At 37.2% G+C, this 18411-nt stretch overlaps 1 protein-coding gene and 1 long non-coding RNA gene across 2 annotated transcripts in view; one reads left to right on the top strand and one right to left on the bottom strand.

The window, feature by feature from the left end:
• Positions 1 to 5591: 5591 nt before the first annotated feature.
• Positions 5592 to 14337, top strand: LOC121655424. The gene is made up of 3 exons (XR_006013194.1): positions 5592 to 5603; positions 8161 to 8164; positions 14253 to 14337. It is a non-coding gene; the product is annotated as an uncharacterized LOC121655424 (long non-coding RNA).
• Positions 14338 to 14602: 265 nt separating this feature from the next.
• The window catches only part of LOC121655423 (gamma-aminobutyric acid receptor subunit pi), an 85447-nt gene continuing 81638 nt past the window's right edge, over positions 14603 to 18411 (bottom strand). The window contains exons 9-10 of the mRNA XM_042010044.1: positions 15630 to 15820; positions 14603 to 15399 (exon numbers count right to left, since the gene is read on the bottom strand). Coding sequence (XP_041865978.1) covers positions 15034 to 15399; positions 15630 to 15820 — 557 coding nt within the window. The 3' untranslated portion in view covers positions 14603 to 15033. The remainder of the gene's footprint in view (positions 15400 to 15629; positions 15821 to 18411) is intronic.

Raw genomic sequence — 18411 nt, 5'->3', positions numbered from 1 at the left:
TAGCTACGGCTGATCAAGTTTAAATCCTAAATATATGTATTAAGTTTCCAGGCGCTTACATACAGCATAATTAAACTTTATAAGAAAAAATAAATGACAGAAATCTGAAAATGCTTGCATAAAAGAAATCCCTTTGAGAAAAGAGCATTTGCCTTTTTAATAAATATTTAAAAATCCATTTCAACCAACATATACTGATGAATAAAACTACAAGCGACTGGAACAACAGCATTATTGCAGTAATCAGGCATTCTGCCACTGAAACTGATCAGCAGCTTGCATTAATAGGATGTAATCTTCTCATCGTCCAGAATAAAGTCATCTGGACAAAACCATATTGAGCAGTGGCAGCTTTGTTATGACATTTTGTTTTATCTTGCACTGAGTGGAATTTTCATTTTATGCAGTGTAATATCAGGATCAAATCAGTCAGCCAGCCTTGTCAGTTTATTAAGTGTTATCAATGCAGCCTCAGATTCAGCTTCAGAACTTGGGCATCATGTTTTTTTCTTCTACCTTTAAGCAGGTGTTTCCTAAGTAAACAGAACCCTGAAATCAACTAGAAACACAAGCTAATTCCACTTTTGTACATTAAATGGGGACCATCAGTGTGTTCTGGTAGCTGATTTCTCAGCACTTCTTATCCATATTCCTTGTGCTGTGGAGCTCGGTTCCACTGCAGTGGTTTTAATGGTGAAACCTGGTTCCATACTGCCATCTTGTGGTGACACAGAGTATTACAGGCCAGCACCCAGAAAGCTTTTATGGTTTTACAGGTTTAATAAAGGTGTAAATGGTCGCAGTCTTATGGCTACGGAACACCACACTTTTCACACCATAATGTTAAAAGCAGCCAAGGGAAATCTTTAGAATATAAAAAGTTGTATTTGCTAAAAAAAAAAATAATTTGTCAGGTTGATTGGACCTCTCTTCATATTCATATTCCATGGACCATGAGAAAAGATGTAGACTTTTCTGCCATGACAAAGGATATATTGTTTTTATTCAAGCGGGCACAGCATTAAAATTACCACCCAGAGATCTGTTACGATCTCCTGCTTCTGTGCTCCTTCAAACCAGGTACATAGTTGATATCCTGCAGGGATAGTAATGGGCTCTCACAGCTTCTCACTCTTTTTACACTGAAGCAGCTGGTTTTTTAGACAGATATAGACTGTACGAAGAGATATCTGAGGTGCAGTGAATATCTTTAAAAAATAATGAGAGAAAGAAAATGTGGTTCTTGTTTTCTGTTCTGTACAAGCTTGAGATTTAAGATGCATATTTGTTTAATGTGCACTGACATGAAGAGCTCAGTAAACAAAACTTTGCAGTGACCTACAGTTGTTTGGATTTTACGAATAGCCCACCTTTGATTTGAATGACCTCGCGGGGTCTGTGGGGACAGCTGAGTACATACAAGCAGAAGTATTTATTTACTTACATTTTCTTTTGACTTTTTGTATGACTTGTAGTTGCTATAGTAGTATTATTATTATCAATAGTACTAATGATAGTGGTGATTATTTTTGTCATCATTCTTATCTCTAATGTCATCCTGTTCTTAGCTGAAAGGAACAATCAGGAAGTGGTTTTCTGTTGCTGCTTTCTCAGTTGGATCTTCAGCAATCATCCTGACCACGTTTACATAAATGCATTGAAAGTCTATGTGAGTAGCTGGTTTCCAATTTGTCTTAACAAGCAATTGAACCAGTGAATGTGTATTACAACATTAGAGAACTTAACTGTATAAGTTACCAACAGATTCCTTTTGCACGATAATTGATTTATTACTGCTTCACAAACATTGTTTCAGTATCAAATAAACAAACATTGAGCTCAAATTGGCTTTTTATGTTATAAATTAATAATGATTGGGAAAATGTCACATGTAGATGGAAAAATTAAGCATCATTTCCTAACTGTCAGACATCAAGGTAAAATCAAAGATAAAGCCAGGTGATGTGTCAGAGTTGATTTTGCACACTTGCGTGGGTATTGGGGACATCGTCATAATCAGTTTGATTTTTCCTTCAAGCTGAAATGGCTTGTAGTTAAAATTTCTCTCAGCAAAACCTCTTCATAAGTAAAGATGACTTCAGCTTGATAACTGCCTCAAATTGTAAGTATATTCATGTTTAGGACTGGGGTGCATGGGTGCTGCCCTGTGCTGGTTCTGCACAATGAAAATAGAGTTTAAAGTTACAGCTTCTGGACCACTAGCCGTTTAGATTGTTTAAACGTGTTAGAAAAGCTACTGCTTTAACACATCATGACATCAAGACAATGTTTGGAGAGATTTTTTTTTTTTTAAGTGTAAAAATTTGAGCTGTTTCAGTGGTTTCTGGCCAGTTTGCTTCTTCCTCAGTGAGGACAATAAAATGGTTCCCTGGTGTGACAAGGATTATCTTTATTTCATTGTTTGTTCATATAGTGGGCTGTTTTCATGGTCGTCCATGAAACAGCTGTATTGTATTTATTTAGACTGACTAACTGTTATTTTTGCATTATCTGAAATGCAGTCTCCCAGTTGAGCAGCGTTGCAAACATTTTCTAGAAATAGAAATTATCTACTGAAAATATTAGGGGTTTAAATAAAGTTCTGTCTATAGAGACTTTATAGACTCTTCTTTATGTAATGTTCAATTTCGCTGGGAAGGTGAAGAATTTTCCAGGACGCTGTTTGCAAGTCACATTTGGTTTATAGGCTCTTGAAGAGCTTTTACATTTAAACCTCACATTCTTAGTATGAAACTACCTAATCTTAGAAATCTCTAAGTAGGCGATGATCTTCTGTCGCTGGCTCAGCCCCTTTATTTTCATATTTACAGGCTACCCCTTGTGGCAGGCATACATCATGTGTGGTAGTGGTGTGTAATAAAATGATGTTGACATAACTTTTTCATGATTAAAGCTGCTTATGTACTTTCATGTTGAGTTATGGTAGAATTATGATTCAGGATTTATTTGGTAAATACATCATCAATATGCTATATATATATGAACACATTTTCATGACATCTAAGTGAGTTTTGCTGTTAACAGTTAATTTTGAATTTGCTTGCATTGATTTGTATGTAAAATTCCCTGAGATGACATTGTTGAAGTGGTGCCATACAAATAAAGCTGAATTGAATTGAATTATTCAAATATGCCTTTAATAACTCTTGAAAATTATTTTAATCAACTCTTGTATGGAAATAATAATAATAATAATAATAATAATAATAATAATAATAATAATAATAATCATCATCTATCTACGTTCCTACGCTCACCTGTGATCACCAGCTGTGGGTAGTGACCAAAAGAACGAGATCATTAATATAAGCGAGCGAATTGTGTTGTCTCTGCAGGGTGGCCATGCTCTCCCTTAGAGAAGCTCGGTAATCCGGGAGGGGCTCAGAGTAGAGTCGCTGCTCCTCCGCCTCAAGAGGAAGCAGATGAGGTGGCTTGGGCATCTGGTCAGGATTCCCCCTGGACGCCTCCCTGGTGAGGAGTTTGGGGCACTGGGAGGAGACCCCGGGGAAGACCCAGGACATGCTGGAGGGACTACATCTCTGATGGCCTGGAAATACCTTGGGATCCTTGCGGACGAGCTGGCGAGGGGAGATGGAAATCTGGGCTTCCCAGCTTAGGCAGCTGCCCCTGTGATCTGACCCCAGATAAATAGTAGAAAATGAATGAATGCACATTCATACAATGATGAGAACATCAGAAGGATGGATGGATGGATGGATGGATGGATGGATAGAGTAATAATAAGAAGAAATACATAAACTAGATACAGCACAGTAAAATTCTGTAAAACAAGTGTTTTAAAACTTAACTTCTTTTTCAGGTGTTTTTTTTTTCCTCCTAGAAGCAATAAAATAGCAAAACAAAATGTTTCCCCCCATCTTTACATCATCACACAAAGTACACTATATAATTTTCTGCTTAGAAGCACAAACTTGCCTGTGATGCAGGTCCCTGAATTGTAAAGCTGAGAAACTGATATGATCCCCATAAGATAGTGTTACAACCAGTGTTAATTTCGTCAGACGAGACGAGACGAAATATATTAGTCTACTAAGCATTTTTCAATGATTAAGACGAGACGATGACGAGACCAAGTCATGGTTCTGGAACTCTGACAAAAAAATATAGAGCCACAAAATATCGTCAACGAAAAAAGACGAGACTAAACTTTGGGTAATTGGACGAAAACGAAAATAGAAAAATATTTTTTGTAATCGTCCGTGAAACAGACATCGGGAAGACTTTGAGTCTGTGTCTGTCTCCCTTTGTCACACAGATACTTTTTCTCACAATGTAAACAAGCCGGAAAGCCAACTACACTGCGAGATGTCACATGTCCTTTCATGTCCTATTGCAACCCTGTGTGCATAGCTAACTTCCTGTCTAGTCAGTGCGACCCTGCCGCAGCTAAGCACCCGTTTCGCTCCGCTGTCTCTGTGTGTTTTCAGCCTACTAATGCAGCGACCGCGAACATGCTTGGGAGAAAGAGGAGACTGGATGTATGGACACATTTCAAGTACAATTCAGTTGAAAGAAAAAGTGAATGTATAATTCTGCGAGATGGAAAGACGTGTGGTGCGAGGATTGCAGGGAAAAACACCACAAATCTGAAGAGGCATATCAAGATTAATCACCCCGATATCAAGGTATGTCTTCAGTTCTAATCATGATATGAAAATAAAGATGGCTTACAGTACACAGTAGGCTACACAACTAACAATTGTTGTGTTTCATTTGAGTTAAAATGCTGTTAATCTTTGAAATGTTTGGACGCTATTAGCTAGCCCATTGATTTGAACGAACAGTCATATAGAGCAGACGTTAGCAGAAAAAAAAATTAGGCGCTCCAAAAGTACCGCCAATTCAAGTCTCTTTCCACGGAGAAAGACAATGATCATAGATGGACAATTATCTTGAAACCTTTTGCAATCTGAGTTACAACGCATTGGATATATAAATCTGAAGCATGTTAAAAGCAATCTGTATGCAATGTGATTCTGTTGTTTTGAAAAAGAACAAACAGCTAACTGGTAATTTATTTTGTCCAGACCTCATTTGTTTAGTCCAGAGCTCATTTAAGTCATCTAAAGATGTCATGTGTTAAGTCCAGAGCTCAGCTCATTTAAGTCAGCTAAAGATGTAATTTGTTCAGTCCAGAGCTCATTTAAGTCATCTAAAGATGTCATGTGTTAAGTCCAGAGCTCATTTAAGTCATCTAAAGATGTCATGTGTTAAGTCCAGAGCTCATTTAAGTCATCTAAAGATGTCATGTGTTAAGTCCAGAGCTCATTTAAGTCATCTAAAGATGTCATGTGTTAAGTCCAGAGCTCATTTAAGTCATCTAAAGATGTCATGTGTTCAGTCCAGAGCTCAGCTCATTTAAGTCAGCTAAAGATGTAATTTGTTCAGTCCAGAGCTCATTTAAGTCATCTAAAGATGTCATGTGTTAGGTCAAGATCTCATTGGTCTGCATAGGTTTGAGAGAATGTTTCAAGAGCCAGATTTCTGTAAGGTGTTAAAAATAAAATGGTAACCTTTCAGTATATTGGTGTATTTCTTAAACCATCATCAGAGTTGTGTGTGTGGTGGATTGGCAGAGCTTAATCCCCCCCTTCAACCCCAGAGGAAAAAAATGATGACTAAGAATAAAAGACTAAAACTACACTAAGACTAAAACTAGACTAAGACTAGACTAAAATACAAGTGGTTGTTGTTAGACTAAAATAAGACTAAAATGCCAGCACTTTTCGTCAACAAAAACATGACTAAAAAGAATGGTGTATGGCTGACTAAATTTGACAAAAATATTTTTTTTGTTTTTGTGACAAGACTAAGACTAAGACTAAATTAGAAAAGGGCTGACAAAATTAACACTAGTTACAACTGCTTCGTAAACCAGCTTCAAGTGTCTGCTAATAAATTAAGTAAAAACTGCCTGTGCAACACAAACAGAAAATGCACGGCTTAATCTCAAACACCAAAAGACCAATTGTAACATTATGAAATGAGGACCATGACAAAGACTTAAGGTATTAAACCTTTTATTAAAAACTTTTAAACAAAACTGTTGTGGCCCAACAGAGCCCAACTAACATATGACCAATTATAATGATATAACTGTACGGTGCAACACTGCACTACTCCCAGTAATCAATATGCCTGTCTGACAGTAAAATTAAAAAATAAAATAAAAAAAATAAAATAAAATAAAATAATTAACAAAATGTGCTAACGTGCACTGGCTTCGACCACTAAATGTGTGAGTGTGTGTGTGCATGTTGGAGGACAAGGTTTTATGTGTGTCATTCGTTGATCGGGGTCAGTGTCGTGGAGACAGTGGTGGCAGGTGAATGGCACTCCTGGTGTGTAGACTTTGTGAGCCCAGGGATGACATGTCATGCACTTAAGCCCCACTTCTTCTGGCTTTACTGAAGTGTTCCAGGCAAATGATACGGAAATTCTCATCATCAGAGGAATCTGCTTCCTGTGGCCAAATGTTTGGGGTTTTCTTCTTTTTCTTTCCTGGAGTTTTCTTTTGTAGCCTACGATTTTGTCGGCTTGCTTTGTCTTGTTTCCTGCTCAGGCTTTGTTTTGGCAAGCTTATTTTCTGTTTCACCTTCTCAAACCTCCTCTTCTGCTCTGATTCCAGTGCCATGTGGCAAAATTCCACTGCTCTAGAATCCAGCTTGTGCATTCTTCGTTATAGCTGGTGCTGGAAGTGTCTTCACTAGGTCTGGAGGCTCTCAAGATCCCCACCATAAACCTACTGGACAGTCTGGTTCTGGTACTGCTGGCTCTCCAGGATTTTACTCCCAAACATGGGAGGGATTGATTGCACTGCGACTGCGGGAACCCCGTTCAGCAGACTTCATGCTCCAGCCTGTTTGGTTCCACGTTTTGCAAGCATTCTGTCAGGTTTTTGCGCAGTACTGATGCCAGTTTCATCAACATTCCAACTGTTGTTTGCAGTCAAGTTGTGCCTCATCAAGCTTTCCAAAAAAGGGTGACACATTGTGTTTAATGAAAGTGGTGGCCCTTGCAAGGATGGCCTTGGCACTTCTAATGGACAGAGTTGGGTTTCGTCTCATGATGCCAGAAAACCAGTCTGGACCAGCAGTTGAAGTCTTGTCCCATGACTTACGATGTTGTGTTGGCAGCCATATTTTACTGCATGGTATGCAATTTCTCTCACCTGTAATATGAATCATATACAGTAAAATACATTTAATGTACAACCATTTATTATATTTCATATTGCCACTAGTACAACCTTTAAAAAATTCACCTGACTTTTCTTTAATCACTTCCTATCTGCTTGCCTCCCATGGACACAGTCCATAGTATGCATCAGCAGCATCTTTTAGATACTCTGTCAACACCTCCTCTTGTTCATCAGTGAACACCTTTCTTCCAGCGTAAAAGCCTACACGTGAAAGCTTGCTTGATCCCTGATTTTCTAACTTTTTGATCACTTTGCAGAAGTGGAAGAGTGTGACATGACATATAATATAAAATTTTGCCACGGATCTTATTGACTTTCCCATTCAGTTATACCATGGTCTGGGTAAATACTCGATTCTGACTGAACTGGGCATGCGCAGAGTGAATTAAATGATTCCAGACTTGTTCCTGATTGGAGCAATTGCAAGTGTTAAACTGACTCGTGTTACAACTGTCCCCAGTCTCCCTACTAATTTCTTACAATGTTATTTCAAACATGCTTTTAATCACTTAAGAACAAGAAAATATTTTATATCAAGTTTGTCACCTGGTAATCTGGTAATTCCCTCTCACTGGTTTTAGCACAGTTAATCTGAAAAATGATTGAATTATTACACCTCTACATGTAGGTGACATTGTAGGAACATTATTAGATAATAAGTGTTTCTATCTCACATTTGGTTTCATGTTGTAAATGACTTGGGGTATTCACCTTACTTGTACAAAATGTACCGTTTTCAGCCAAATTGAAAAACAGCTGATTTCAGAGATGAGCCTGCTTCTTGTGTATTTTCTTGCCAGAGCTACAGTTACACTTCTGCATCTGTTGGGTGGGTAGGATCAAAAACCTTAAAAGCTGCCTCACCACTGATAAGCACATTTTTCTTCAAAGCAACTGAACATGAAGTATTTGGAAAGGAGGGTCCTTGAGAGGGTTAGAATTTGCACCTTTGATATGTGCCTTAACCCACTCGTGATGTCTTTTTAAAAGGATTTCTGGATTCACAGAGTCTGATTCAACTGAGGAGGCTTGTCTTAAGCTGGAGGCGCAGAGGTATTGACTTGGGGTTACACCATCTGGCTTATGCAAAATATGATCATGCTATATTCCACATGGCTTGTGTTTCTGCAATGATCTTAAAACGAATTTATCCAGCCAGTTATTCGAAAGCCGCAGCAGAACTTAAGGAAAGTCTACATTTTGTCTACTGAGTGGCATATTTAACATGTTATATGTTAACATATAATGAGAGAACATAAACAGCTGCACAATGTTTTTCTTACAGAGTCAGCTGAAGCAGAAAAAAAGTTTAATCATTTTAATGTAATTTTTTGCTTAGTTTAGCTCTCTACCTCTGGGTAATAAAATCATTAAAACATTCTTTGCTCTTTCGCTTGAAAGAACAAAGTGGCCTAATGTGTCTTTAAATTAAAGCAATTCACGCACTAACAGAAATGTTGTTTGTGTGCATTTTTATGTTTGTGTTGATTGTATTTCCTAACATTGGATGCTGCTGACTCAGTACTGCAGGGAATTCAGACCACCACCACTGGGACATTCTTGACCAAACATTAGCAACACATACACACAAACCCACGCAGCTGAACATTGGCAAGGGAGCCTAAACTTCTACTCTTCTAACCTTCATATTGAACAGTTTTTAAAATGTGCTGAAAAAGTAAACATGGTAAGATCCTTCCCAGTCATCTGATTCTGTATCTTGGGTATCTCTACATCAGCTTTCATACCCAAATATGCAGCAGGCACCTGCTTGTTCCACTTGGGGAGCATCCACTAGCCCCTTGTTAGCCCCCAGCTAACTTCCTCTCTTAGCTAGCTTATCATTTCATATACTACCCTCAACACATGCTAAATAACCGTATAGTCTAGGGTAGTGGTTTTCAAACTTTTTGAGCCACGACCCCCTAAATTTTAGGCTGGAAAGCTGTCAGAATCATCATAAATAAGGAGGATAAAGTGGTTTTTGGTGGTTTACCGCTGAGTCAAGGTACCTGCATGCCCAAAATCAGGTTCTTTTGCAGAGATAATGTCAAATTGAGATTTTTAATATGACATGTGTACTAACACAATTGTTTATGAGTTAATATATTAAAAAATTAGCATGATAATTTCAAAGATTTATCTCTTCATTAATGGTTTATTTTGACCGCTCTGGTGAAAATCCCAAATTTATTAGATAAATGTGGGCTATTTACTTTTCTAAATTATCTGGCAATCCCCTGAAATTATCTTGTGACCCCCAATTTAAAAACCACTGGTCTAGGGTGACCAGATTTGAGTTGGTGAAAAAGAGGACACTTTAGTAATCAGGTGGGTGTAGGAGTTGGTGTTTGGGTGTAGTGTAATGTATCTTATGTGGCATGATGACTGTGTGGACACATACAAATGTGTCAACATTCAAGGCTACTACAGTATGATGAACAGCTGAATTCACCTTCAAGAACATTGTGTCCACTTGGGCCGACTTTCCACTGATCTTTTGACTTTTTTAACATAATTTATAGAATTTATATTGTTTATATAAAACAACTTTTATAATGTTGAAAAACTTTAGGCCTAAATGTGTGGGGAAATAAAATACTGTGGCATTCACTCCACTTTAAGTATGGTCGAGAAGATAATTTTGGACCACTCCCCAAATTCACTTCTTAATTTTAATTCTGTTCGGTGTTTCTCCTTTTATAGACAGTAACATAAATATATATAAAGACACACAAACACAAAAAGAAGCTGTGTCTCCCTCCTCTTCTTCTCCTTCTTCTGTTGCTCGTTGTCTGAGAGTCAATAACAATAAGAAGTGAATTTGGGGAGTGAATTGCAGTACAAATCGGATGTAAACATAACTGAGGCTAAACTAGGGCAAAGTACCAGACAATTTAGAAATCCCGGCCAGATGCAGTTTTTAGCTCCCAAAAAGTGGACGTCTGATCACCCTGGTATAGTACAGCATAGTTGCCACCCAGCAAGTGTTAAAATCATTACCTGTGCTGCATTAAAGGTCCCATATTTTCCAAAATTAACTTTCTGAAAGTTTTCTAACAGTCATATGTGTCCTCATAGCCTGTGTATGATGCCCAAAAATGACTAAATTCTGTCTCCTCTCTCACTTAGTTGTTCCACTTTTTAGCGAATGTGTGCTCAAATGCGTGAGTCTGAGATCTTTCCCTTTGTGACCTCACAAAAGGAAATAACCACTCACCCTGGTAGTGGATACTGCCGTTGACCCTCCCCCCAACTAGCTGCCTGCCATTTAAAATCACCGAGCGGACACCAGCAAAAGCCGGATATTCTCCCAGAGAGGGGCATGGACAGGCACCACTCATGAACATTTGAAGGTTCAGACACAGAAACAGACCATTCTCAGTAAAGCTCACTAGAGCCACACTTGGAATGACTGAAATTAAGGACGAAGGCTAAATTTGTGGTAATAGATTTTGAAAACAAATTTGTTGGACCTCTGAAACCCATATGAAGTTGTTGAAAAAATGTATAATATGGGACCTTTAACATTAAAATGGTCATGGTGGATAATGTTTACTGGGGCACATTATCCATCACCTGGAGAATATGACCATTTAAAGAAAGAAAACATGCTTTGGGCCTTTTAATTTTTAATGAAATTGTTAAACTCTTATTTAAAATCTTCAATACACAATTAACAAAATGTGCATCAACAACAAACACATTAAAACCATATTTTATTGCTATCATTCATATTCATACACGAAATAAACATGCATAGTGTTTTTTATTTACAGCAAACTAATGTCTATATTAACATGACTGCAGCGTATAAATGCATTTCACATGACGCCAGCTTGGAAGCATTGAAGCTTTAACTGCCACATCCCATCACAGGGGAGAAAAAGTCCAATACTTTTTTCTAGTTCTTCCTTTTTCTGTTGCCAAAGGTTACTTTGAATATGTCCTGGCAATGTCACATCCACAGCTTTCTTGGGTATTTGTTGACATCTGAAACTGTCCATTCACAGCAATCGCAAAAATAATATAGTTGCAATCAGTGAGTTATAATATAGGAAAATAAGATCTTTCAGTGTGTGTCTTTTTAAACGTGTCCCGTCTGACAGGAAACTGTAGTGGTTGCATTTTGTGGTTCTCTGGCTCCATATTGGCCTTGACTACTTCTACTAAACACTGAGAAGTGACTATCACCTATTGTGTTGTATTGGTTAAATAGAAAAAGGAAAAGAAAATTCCAGTCATTATTATTTATTTTTATCTTCTTAATCTAATTGATGGTCACACATGTCCACAGTGAGTATGCAGCTTAGTCAGAGGCAAATGAACACTGTCACTAATTGCTCATTCTTCCAAAGTCCAAAAAAAACTGAAAATGAGAACCGAGGGTAGAGGATCCTGCACTTTTAGATGAAAGTGACAGCCTAAATAAAACATGCAGCGAATCCTTTCATTAGCCTCATGTTAACGTTTCAAAATGATCATTCTCCATCATGTAAAACGAAAACTAACTTAAAGAAAGCAGAAGGAAACAAAGATAGACTTGATAATCATGCAGGAAGAGCATAAACTAAAGGAAGTCTTACTTTTATTATAGCAACAAGCAAAGAGAGCAATCAAAATGTTTCTAAGTAGATGGCATATTCAAAAATAGAGAAGCCATGAAGCTAAAGTAAGTCAGTGAAGCGTAAATTTATTGTATATTGAAAGTTAAGCTTGTCATGATACAGCTGAAGTCCATTTTATTAAAAATGGAACCTGTAAAATTTGTAAATGCTGCTTTCACTTAAATAAGATTATGTCACAGCAATATTGAACACAGCAATAAATAAACATGCATCTCTGTTGTCATCTGAATCCTGTTTTCATTCTGAAATATAAAATGTCATGTTCATCTGCTCACTGACTGCATGCTATTTCAGATTTATACTATGAATACAGTATTAAACATGTTCCAGACATTGAAAAAAATGCACTTAAAAGTCTCATATGAGCTTAATAAAAACCAGAAAGAAAAGTTAAATTCAGTTCTTTGGTTCTTATCAGTTGAAGTGACTGCACTGTAACACCCAAACCGAGACAATACTGCAGAAGCAGAAGGTTAACAACATAATAAAAAAACTGAGAATATAAGTTATACCCCAGGACTTAGCATTTTCATTTTTCCATTTGAATATTGCACAGATGACGACACCGTCATGAAATATTTTGGTCATTTCATTCATATTCAAATCCTTCTACAATGTCTAACACATCAAGTGTTGGCTACTGCTTTATTTTATACAAAAGCACAGTGAGAAACACAACCAGCAGCCCATGAAGTTACATACTGCATATATCATGTATATATCACTAAAATATGATGATCTCTGCATGTGTTGCAGTTCTACACTATGCTTGTCCTGTCAGCATGCAGACCCAAGTGACCTACAGTTGATCCATTATAATGGAATTACCCCGGAGAAGTGATGGTGGGGGCTTGGTGTTATTTGCCACCTACAGTCATGGAAGAGGATTGTAAGGGGGGGTGGGTTATTACGTTTTAATTTACTATTTATGCCACTAGACCTCTGTCTATCCTTTACACTTACTTACTGAAAAAAAAGTTAAATTTTATTCAGTTTTTTTGTTCTATTAATACCATGAATGTAAAAATTTCCTAATGCAGTTTATAGTTTACATTTAGTTATATTTATATTTGTAAGCTATATAAAGTCTTTGGACATCTGGATATCAGAGGAAATGAAGATGAGTGTCATGAAAGTGATTTATATGAAATAAATTTATATGATGCTATAAAACTGTTCACTGTGGTCAGACTTCCAGAAGAAGGCCACTACATTTATAACAATTAATAAATAAGTAGCCTGCATAAATATGAGTAAATTTAATTACATTTGTTTTCTTGAAAAAAGATACTCAAGAAAAGAAAGACATAGTACTATATGAAAGGAAAAAAATTCAGTAACCAGAGGAAAAAAAGTCATCTCTGCAGCTGGTAAGGACCTATTTTCTTCTGCAGGTGTAGTTATGGGTTTACTTTACAGGTATATAGATATTTTTGGAATATGTTTTTAACATACTGTTTTAGCTCCTCTGTCATCTGCTTTTCCCACCGTTCCTCTAAATATTGTACCTGCTGGCACAAATGGAAGATAATGTTTTAATATCAATGATCAAATGATGTCAAATTAAAGGGAAATAGCAATTTACTCTCATTTAACAGTGCAAGAAAATCTGCCATAAAGGTTTAAAGTTCCATTTTAAAAAGAATATACCGTCATGTAAAATAAAAAGAATACAGTCTCTTTTACTTCTAAGGTTTTAGGTATCGGGACATGATTCATCGGGTCTTTAGGTCTGAAAACTGAGGAAATAAAACTTCAGTTGACATAACAAATTACATATTACATCATGTCATTATTCTGTTATAAACTAAACCAATGTGCAGAAGCAATGTTTGAAAAGACTGAATACATCCTTACTTTCACTAGAAGAAGTAGCTACCAGTGTGATTTTCAGTTAATCAAATGCTCCTGATTAACTGACCAGCAGCAGATGGGCACCGCTATAAAAGCAGACATTTTTCTCAGTTTGCTGGTCTGGATCATTCAGATGTGTGTAAACACAATGCCAAGGAGGAAAAGACATCAGCAAAACCTTAGAGAAGCAAATACTGCCATCTATCAGGAAAAGGATATGAACTTATCTCCAAATTTAGAGTGCATATTCTACATTGACAAAGGTTACACGAGTGGAAAACATTCAAAGTGGTTTCCAGCTGCATCAGGAATACACATTTTTCTCTAGTTTGGGTTTGGAAAGTTGCATTTGAGCAAATCGTCCATTGAACAGATGAGACCAAAGAGGAGATCCTCGGTCCTAATGCACTTTCAAATTTGGTGAAAACCAAATACAACACATCTGAAAACACATCTCATCCCAACTGTCAGGAACAGCAGTGGGAGTTTTGCAGTGTTTTGCAGCCACTGGACTTGCAGTCATTGAGCCATCAATATGACAGCTAAAGCTTAGCTGAAACTGGGTCATGCAACAGGGCAAAGGTAATAAACTCAGCAACAAATCAAGGTGTTGTTATGATCTAAAGTCCAAACAAAAACTTGAAATCCCTTTGTAGAGCAGAAATGCCACTCTTAATGAAAGGAAACAATATTTTAAAGAAGAGTGGGACAAAGTTCCTCCTCAGTGACATGATTACTTAAGTTATTGCCACTAAAAATGTCTCTACGAGCTGCTGAATCAGTGCTTCTGCAGTTTGACTCAGTTTTTGTTAAATACATAATGGCACAGTCTAATTTTTCATGTTTTATTCTTCATCTGAAGTTGTATCTACCTAATTTTGAGACCTAATAAATTTGAGATCTTTTTATATTTATTCATACATAAATTTAAGAATTCAAAGCCAGTCAACTTTATGATTGAACTTAGAAAGATGCATTAACAATTTTGTCCTCTTTGGAAGCAATTTTTGGTCTCATCTCAACTATTCAATCCCACCTTTTCTGGGTAAGTCAGGCTGTTTTTTGTGAAACCTGTTGTGTGAAATTGAAAACAGGAGAACATAAAAACACAAGCATCAGTTCTTCACCAAAACAACCTCAGTTGAGTATGTTGCTTAGCTCCTGAACCCAAAGTAGAAATTGTACAAATCCATCTCAGAACACACCTAATTAACACTTCCTGTACATACATACAGTCAAATACACGTCTTGTGTAAATACACTCTCAGTCTCACACTGTCCAGGACACATGCTGCACTCATGCAAACACTAGAAGTACAAGTAATATATCCAGTAGAGTAGGTTAACCATGACGAAAGACAGGGGGAAGGTGACTCTGGAGTAGTTGTCTATGTGGTGGGGGTTCTCCACATGACAACAGTTTATAGAGCGGAGAATTTTACGAAGGGTGGCCAAAATGGTGAGGCACCAGTTGGTGGGTTCTGGAGGTGGCGCCTCGGGCTTGGGCTCACTGCCCGAAGGGCTGGGGGGGTTGACAGCGTGTTCTGTTGAGGCAGGAGCCGGGGGAGGAGTGACTGCAGGCTCCTTGCGTCTCTTTACTCTGTTGCAATGGGTGGTAATGGTGGTGACGATACCGTTGATGTCGTCGTCCATGTCGTGCATCGGATGCCCGTACTGTAAGGGGATTGTGGGGGTGGGGGGCGAAAATAATGTTTGATTGTAAGCAAAAACATGACACGTATTAAGCAAGAAGTTTATAGAATTTGGTGAACTTACCTAAAAATGCTAGATGACAGGATGATGATGACTGCTATGACAACACCGACCACAACGAATACAATGAACACAACGACAGTGATGATGATAACAGATGATGTGATTGTGTATAAGTGGGAGGGTCTCACCATGAGCATGTGAGTGTCACTGTGGGAGAGGATGCAGAAGTGGGCCACAGCATACTCAATGAGCGCTCCAAAAATGAAGCTAAAACAGATTCCCAAGTAGACATCAATGGCTTTGATGAAGCAGTTAGCATTGGGCAGCGAAGTCCGAGCTCCCATCATCAGAGTGGTCATGGTCAGCACTGTAGTCACTCCTGGCCCAGAACACACACACACACACAGATACTGATTAACACTTAAACTAAATTCGGTTGGTGGTTTTACGCTTTCAGGTAAACAAATCAAAACAAACCTGTATTGTCTTTAGGAAGGACATTGGATTATAGTTGTAGTGTTTTTAGCATTTAGCCGTTATACTGCAATCAAGTGGAACAAACTGCTAGTGGAGAATAAACTTCCATCAAATATAAACTCTAGGGGTGGCAATCGAATAAAAAAAAGTATCTAATTAATCAGAGGATAAGTAATTAATCTTTAAGTAAGTAATCTTTATTAATCGCATTTTAATTGCATAACAATATTTGATCCAAAAAGCTAAATAAAATGGACGGGGGAGGGGCGGAAAAGCTGCTCATTGAGAAGAAGTAAACATGCTTTCGTGTCAGTTTCCAAAAGTCTCCAGTAGCACCAGCAAAAGTCTCTAGATTTGTCGCTTTAAAATAGTCACTAGATGGGTCTGAAAACTCACTAAATATGACATTAAAGTAGTTAAATTGGCAACACTGATTTAGCCGAACTCGGAGGTGTCCTTCAATTTAAATAGTGTACCGGAAATGGTGCACAGGCAAACATTTTACGTTGTTTGTTATGCGAACCGCGATTAAATGCGTAAATGTTTTTAACACATTAAATTTTTGGAATTGATTATTCCTAAATAACATGTTAAAGTCCCACCCCTAGTAAACACCTTTAAATCCAGGTTATAACATTAATTTTCATATGCACCTAAAATCTGCACCCTATCTTTCAAGTGATCTCGATTCCTGTTTGCTTTTAATCTTTTTAATTTATTCATTACCTCCACCAAGGGGGAGGTCAGGTATTTAGTGGCGTTGGTTTGTTTTTCTGTTTGTTAGCAGCATAACTCCAAAATACAGATTTGGATTTTGATGAAATTTTCAGAAAATCTCAGAAATGGAATAAAGGAACAATTGATTAGATTTTAAAGGGGGATCTGCTTCACCACCTGTATTTAGGATTTTTTTAAAAGGATTCTTTACTTTGGGGAGACGTTGAGGGATAATTCTGCCGTTAGAGTTTCTAACTAAAAAAATAAGCCAATGTTAATAAAACACAAGCAGTAAAAGTAACAGTAGACAATGTCTCATTTTTTACCATTTGAATAAAAAACTTAATATTGATCAACTCACTAATTTATTCCATTAAACAGAATTTTGATATTATAGCTGGAATTCTCTAATTATTATTTAAAAAGAAGAAGAAGCTGTTTTAGAGTGATTATTTTCCAAAATAAAACCCGTTTCTGGCACAGAGTCTTCAAAAGTTTTCATCTTTTGTGAAATCAGGAGCACAGTAATGCAAGCTGCAATAATAACAGTGGTGGAATTTTAATGTGACAATAAATGCAAACCTTAATATTAATCCAAGAACCCCAGAAACCAAAGGCACAACAATAAGCTCTTTATTTAATGTTTGGAATACCATCGTGTATGGAAAAAAGACACTTTTCTTGCCATGTTAATGTGTTAAAGGGGAGATTTGTATGTAGCCTATGACTTTAAAAACACTAAATGACCAACTGAAAGTTAATAAACAAAAGTTACGCCATTTTATCTATTAAAGTTAGCATGCTAACCATTTAGTGCACATCTGTAGCTTTGCATTATAGCTGTACGCTTTATAAAGACACAGTAAAATACTGAGGTATCTATTTATTTTATTCATATCATGATAATTTTCCTTTCTACATTATGTCATTTCAAGCTATGGTATTAACATTGAAAGAAAGGATTAACCATCTATGACATAAGAAATGCATATAGCTGAAACCTGCACCAAGAAACAAGCAGGAGAGTTTGGACATATATCTGAGCAGCCAAGGTTTGTTTTAACTTAAACTTACAATTTACAAAGTCACTGTCTGTCCACTGACAGCATGTGATGCCAAAAACAATTGAGTGGAATCCAATGCAAGCCATGATCCCGTAGCTTAGCTGGCAGATCGTCATACAGTGTTGTTGGATCATTTCTATACTGTAGCAATCTATATTTAAATTCCAGTATGGCCTTCCATCCTGCAGTCCTACTTGTTACCTTGTGCATTGAATAAAACCAAAAAATGATGCTGCTTTGTTTCCATTTTCTCATGTGGCCTTCAAACTGGCATAATCCCTTTGTAGTGTGAACTGTTAGATAAAATGGAAAACAAGCCAAAGAAACCAAGTTCATACACAGACCTCATTAAAATGCATGATGTGCCATAAAATAAGAATAAACTGTTTTGTTTTGAAAACTTATTGTAAAGCTCCTTGGAGGAGTGATGGATCTAAACCAGCTGGATATCCATGTGTGGATGTTCACACCGCATAATACCAATATCGGAGCAGCTCACTCTTTAAAATCAAACATAATCCAACACTTGAGCTCTCTACAGGGGAGCAAAAGCTTCTTGCATTAAAAATAGTAAACAAATACAAAAGAAATATGAGCTGAGGGTCTCATAACACCAGTACCTAAAGTCAGGAATTACTAAGCAGGTGCCTTGGAAATTGATCTCCTCCTTCAAATAGTGTCTCCAGATAAAAGTTAATTAAACAAACACTCA

This window comes from Melanotaenia boesemani, chromosome 16 (genome assembly GCF_017639745.1).
Source record: "Melanotaenia boesemani isolate fMelBoe1 chromosome 16, fMelBoe1.pri, whole genome shotgun sequence".
NCBI lineage: Eukaryota > Metazoa > Chordata > Actinopteri > Atheriniformes > Melanotaeniidae > Melanotaenia > Melanotaenia boesemani.
This window is presented reverse-complemented; position numbering and strand designations above follow the sequence as displayed.